We start from the raw sequence: 6000 nt of genomic DNA, 5'->3' as shown, positions 1-6000 counted from the left end.
TCTCTGTGTATTGGGTATTCTGTCCTTGAGCCTCGTGAGACGCAAGGATCTCACTTCAGGGAACCCCACTTTAAAGATACCCTGTGGATAACGGCCACATAGAGAGCCAAGCAGCCTGCTCTGTGAGCTCTAGTCCTCCCCCGTGTCCACTTGGCCCTTCAGGCCCGCGTGAGGCTGAGCAGCTGGAACTGAAGGCTGCAAGGAAGGAGCGCAGTAGACTCTGCTGTGCTCAAGGGAACATCTGCACGCTCGCTTTCTCTGTGCCGTTTCTCCAGATGTTTCCCACAGGGTTCTAGAAAACCCCAGCTTCCTGGGATGTGCTACCCTAGACACTGATGAGCTCTGTCTCTCTTTGAGGCACTGGTCCTCTGAACTCTTCAGCTGCTCCTCACTGGCATCCCTCATCTGCCTCCTCCCCAGTCACACTGAGAGCCCCTCCCTTCCCCTTCCCAGAGTCCCACCCACACTTCAGGAGCCTATGGTTCCTGTGTGATCTCTGCAACCCCTGCTGATGTCACTTCCTTTACCACTGCCACCTTCTCTGTGCTTGACCCCATGCCCTCAGTCGTCACCCTTTCCTCAGCTGCTGTGTCTCCTGAAGCTTCCTTCTGGACAACTGCAGAGGAGGAGGCCACACTGTCCCCATAAGTTGACATTGACGCTGCCAACACTTCTGTCTGCTCTGAAGCTGTTTCTTCAACCCCTCCTCTATAAGGATTTTCCTCATCTTTGACTGTGTCCTGCCCTGCCAGGCTGCCAGTCAATGTCCCTGGAGGGTGGTCCTTATCCTCACGCCCCTCTTTCTCTGGCTTCTCACCCACACTCTCTTTACCAGACACCTCTGCTATGGGGAGTCTTTCCTCTGGAAGATCTCTGTGTGTCATCACGATGTCCCTTCTTTGCACTTGCAAAGACCCTTCCTCACCCAGTCTCTCTGGTCCTTCGAGGCTGCCTAGCTCTTTGGAAGCCCCCTCTTGACCTCCGGCTGTGAAAGTACTCTCAGGCCCCAGAGCTCTGCCTGCTGGCCCGGGTCCAGGGTCTCCTAACAAGCCCTTTCCATGATGGCTTAGTGGCTTCCTCTGCTGCAATGGAGCCTCACTCTCCTGGCCTGAGACCTCTTCTGCGCCTTTGTGCTCTGTGGCTGTGGCTTCATTCTCTCCCAGTGACTTCCCAAATTGAGGTCTTGCATCAAACAAGGCAACGGTTCTTTCTTTGGGTGCATCTTCTAGAAGCCTTGGGTTCTTACTCAACTCGGTTGCTCCTGTGGGATCTACATCCTTAGTATCAGGCTCCATCTTGTTGGGGGATGCATGGGCCTCTTCCCCAGACCTCGCTTCCTTCTCTGTGCCCTCCTCTTCCCCAGACCTGATTTCCTTCCTTGTGCCCTCCTCATTCTCCCCAGACCTCGCTTCCTTCTCTGTGCCCTCCTCTTTCCCTTTAACTTTTTGCTCTTCTAACTTCTCTGCCGTCTTTAACACCTTGACCCCTGTCTCCGCTTCTCTTTCAGATCCAGTTTCTCTCACAGGTGTAGAGCATCTCTCGACTTTCTTCCCGTCTTCAGCTGCAGCAGATTCCCCAGGGAGCACTGCTCTGAGATCCTGTTCCAGGGCAGATTCTGCGCCAGCTGTAACTCCCTCCCTTGCTGTGTCTTCTTGACAGAGTTCCTCAGGGTTGCCCTGGACAACCTCCGTGGAGCTTGCCTCTCCTGCTGAGGAACTCAAGGGTTCTTCTGCTTCTAGAACTTCCTTCCTCTCTGTAGCTGCTGTCTCTCTTCCAAGTATTGCCTCTTCAAAACCACCCTCTCTCTCTGGTGCCGTGTCTGCCACAGGCTCCATGTCCTCTAGCTCTGTAAGGGCTCCCTCTGTGCCTTGGTCCCCATCTGGTCTTGAGGTGGCCACCTCTTTTTTCCCCTCCTCCATTTCAGGAGCCTCTGCTTCTTTTTTAATTGCTGATTCCCCAAAGATCTCTGAGCTGAGCACTGAGTTCTCTGTGAGCACTGCCTTTTCCAATATCTGCTCACTTTCAGAAACTGTCTTTCCTTTCTCCATAACTGTCTGCCTGTCAGAGCCCATATCCCTCTGACTGTCCAGAGCTTGGTCTCCACTTAGAAACACTGAGTCGACCGCTGTTGGTTTTCCTGCGGGTGTGAATTGTTTCTCATCATGTGTGCTATGTCTTTCTGCGCCTGCCTCAGCCTCAGCCTCACTAGCTGTGCTCAGAGGGTGTTCTCCTTTCTTTGAAGACTGCTCTGCTAACGCTGGCTGCTCTTCCCTGGGGCTCCTCTCCCCGAAGGAGACCTCTGCAATCCCCGCTTTCTCCCTCAGCCCAGCAGCCATATCAGCATCCAGGGTATGGCGGCCTTCAGCTTCCTCCGTCTCTGCTTTCTTCCTCAGTTGAGCTTCTGCGTTAGCATCCTCAGGCTGGGAACGTTCATCTTCCTCCATGGCTGATTCCTTCTCTGGCGTGCATTCCTCCTGTGCAGCCTGCTCCGGTTGCTCATGTGAGCTGAAGGCTGCTCTTTCCTCCACCACTGAATTTCCATTTGGCACCACAAAAATAAAAGGAGACACAAAGTAACCTTGATCAAAGCATGTAAAGCAGAAAATACAATATGAAAATTTGTGGGATATTTATGAGACCTCATATGTCACAAGAGGACACTGAAATTATATATAAATCTTTCTTCAGCTGATACAATGTTGTTAACTAACATGAACTACTGAAAGTATCTTTTCTTCATTATGAAAAGAAATGCTTTCAAATTTAATGGGAAAGTTAATATAAAAGTTGAATGTTGGACTTGGTAAGCACAACACTCCTCAATATTATATTTTGCAATCATTATATTATCTGACATGAAATACATACACACACACACATACACAGACTAGTTTCATTTCAAATATTAAAATTTGAGAAAACCTTTTAGTATAAGCAGAAAAAATATTTATTTCTCTTAAAATTTATTGCTACCTACAATGTCAAGAGTGTGTCTACCTCAGTGGACATTCAGCCACATGGCCAGGCTCCAGGAGTATCGATCATATCTTCTACCACTCCCAGTACCTGAAAGCTACCCTGGTTGAGATTCAGCCATCCAAAGTCTTTATGGCTGAGGTATGATTTCACTCAAGACACCAGTTTGTATTCCGCGCCAGTTGCCATCTACGCAGAGAAACTGATCGTCTTTGACAAAACAGGATCACAGAGCGAGACGGGACCTTCTGTGTGGGAAAGTGTCCAATGTAAACAACCCTCCTACAACATGGCTGAAGTATTTCACAAGTTCTCTGGGAAATCTGGCTCTACAGGTCTGCTGTGTCTCTGAAAGGCCCTGAATTTTGCCTTATTTACCAAGAACTGCATCCTTCTGAATGATTTGTCAGAAAATGAGAAAGCAGGTGCCAACAAAAACCCAATGTCTTTAAATTTTCCAGCTCCTACTTAGAGTGAGAGGAACTTCAGAAATAGTATCTCAACAGTATTTATTACTTTCAAGTTTTATTAAATATTTTTATTTTACTTGTGATTCTTGTGTGTATATGTCCAGAACTGTACCCAAGGAGGTCACAGGAGAGTTCTGTGGAATCGGTTCTCTCCTTCCTCCTTCACACGGGTTCCTGGGGTGGAACCCAGACTAAGACTATATATAGGAAAAGGAAAGTCAGGGTTTGGAATATAACTCAGTCAGTGAGGCATGCTGCACTTAAGTTACAAGGACTTAAGTTCCATCTCCAGGCTCCATAATAAGAAGAAAAATCCCAGGTATGGTAGACCACACCTGTAAACCAGTACCAGGAATCGGGGGATGGCTGGATCCCTGGAGTTTGAAGGCCACTCAACCTTACTTACTGGATGAGCCAGGTTTAGTAAGAGACCCTGTCTCAAAACAACACAAACTACAACACATAAAACCGGGTGGAAAATCCATTAGGAATGACAACCAAGGGTGACCTCTGGCCTACAGATGCACATGGACACTCAAGCACACGTATAGGAACCCACACTCACCAACATGGACACTGTGGTTTGGATGAGAGTGAATACTTCGTCATGTGGTTTGACTACTTGTTGGAACTGCTTGGGAAGGATTAGAAGATGTGGCCTTGGAGGACAGGATTAGAGATTTCAAACTGATCTCTCTGCCTCCAATTAGAGATCAAGATGTGAGCTCTCCGCTGTTCTTGCCACCGCCTTTGCTCTGCCATCATGCACTCTAACCATCGGAGATAACAGCCCAAGTAAGTGCTTTCTTGTACCAGTTCCCTTGGTCATGGTGTCTCTTCACAGCGACTGCAAAGTAACTAAGAGAGGACCAGGGCGTGGGCTATTGCTATGACAAACCTGACCATGCCGGTTTTGGAAGAAATGTGGAAGACTTTGGGACTTTGGACCAGGAAAGTGGATGGATGCTATAAATGGAGCTTAATGGGCCAGCCTAGTAAGAACATGGAAGACAGTTGTGCCAAGCCTTCTGTTGGCTAGAGAGGCCCAGCTCAAGACGTTTCAGGATCAGGGTGTAACATTAATAACAGCTGAGCTAGACTCTTGTGCTATATTAGCAAAAACTGTGGCCTTGTTTTGCCCTTGCTCTAAAAATTTGCCTGAGGCAAAATTGCATCATAATGGATTAGTTTCATTGGCAAGGGAGATTCAAGGTAGCCACTGATGGTCATGTGGTTATCAACGGTCACCGTTATGCAGAGCTACAGTTAGAAAGAGCAAGCAGGACAAGAAGAAATGCCAAATGTCCAGCTGGGGGAAACGAGAACTAGGAAACTAAGTGTTGTCGCTAAGGCTTGTGCTGAAAGAGACAAGACGGGGCCTGGTGTAAACTGAAATAAAGGGAGGGGCACCATCAGGGCAAGACCCGTCCCAAATAAACCTTTAATTTTTAAAAGGAAAATACCTGAGGGATTTTATGCTCCTACTAAGCAACAACAAAGGAAAGCTTATGGAAATAAAAATCAAGGAAGAGGCCAGGCTCCATCCCAAGCAGGACCTGAACCTGGTACTGTGGTCCACCCGGTTCCAGCTGTAGAGTCACGCAGACACAGGATAAAGAGAATGGAGAATCATCACCTGCAATTAAGGAGAACTGCTGAGGCCAAGCGTGTGGCAGGAGAGACCCCTGAATCAAAAAGAGCTACAGACAGGAAGTGGAGCCGCCCAAAAGAGAGAAGTGTGTTTGCAGTCAACTAAGCTGGCTGAGCTGTCTAAGTCTTTGACATTAGACGTGGGACTAACGATTTGGAGTTTGGGCCTTGTTTTGGTTCAGTATTTCCTCACACTGCTCCATCCCCCCATTTTGCGATGGTAATATTCATTCTGTGCTGTTGTACACTGGAAGTATTTGGGGCTTTGCTTTTGTAGGGGGTTGCAGTTAAGAGGTTGCCCTGAGTCTGAGAAGATACTTGGACTTTTAAACTTTGTGGAAACTGTAAAAGATGATGGGTACTTTTGAGGTTGGACTAAATGCATTTTGCTTTATGATATGGCTGCCAGCCTACAGGGATTAGGAAGTGGAACTTGGTAGTCTGAATGAGAATTCCCTCCCTCCCCAATGAGAATCCACCCCCCCATAGGCTTATATAAACTTGGTCCCTCTTTGGGGGGACTGTTTTGGAGGATTAGAAAATGCTGTCCTGCTGGAGGAAGGTGACACTAGGAGTGAGCTTTGAGGCTTCAGAGTCTCATACCATTCTCAGTGCTCTCTCTGCTGCCTCCTTCAGATCCAGATGCAGGCGCTCAGCTGTTGCTGCTGTCATGTTTGCTGTGCCTCCATGGGCTCTACCCCTCTGAAACCATAAGCCCCGTTAAACAAGTTTCTTTTATAATTGGCTTTAATGTGATGTCTGTTCATGGTTGTCAATTTGACTACATCTGGAATTAACTAAAACCTAATGACTGGGAACCCTTGTGAGGTTTTTTTTTTTTTTAAATTTTCTTAATTGAATCATTTGAAGTGGGAGACCCATTTCTATTCTGGATCACTGAGGT

At 47.6% G+C, this 6000-nt stretch overlaps 1 protein-coding gene across 1 annotated transcript in view; it reads right to left on the bottom strand.

Annotated features, from left to right (window-relative positions):
* Positions 1–476: 476 nt before the first annotated feature.
* The window catches only part of Erich3 (glutamate rich 3), a 74957-nt gene continuing 69433 nt past the window's right edge, over positions 477–6000 (bottom strand). The window contains exon 14 of the mRNA XM_042054146.1: positions 477–2578. Coding sequence (XP_041910080.1) covers positions 477–2578 — 2102 coding nt within the window. The remainder of the gene's footprint in view (positions 2579–6000) is intronic.

Source organism: Arvicola amphibius, chromosome 14 (genome assembly GCF_903992535.2).
Source record: "Arvicola amphibius chromosome 14, mArvAmp1.2, whole genome shotgun sequence".
NCBI classification, from domain to species: domain Eukaryota; kingdom Metazoa; phylum Chordata; class Mammalia; order Rodentia; family Cricetidae; genus Arvicola; species Arvicola amphibius.
Note: the sequence above shows the minus strand (reverse complement) of the source record. Positions and strands in the feature narration are given on the sequence as shown.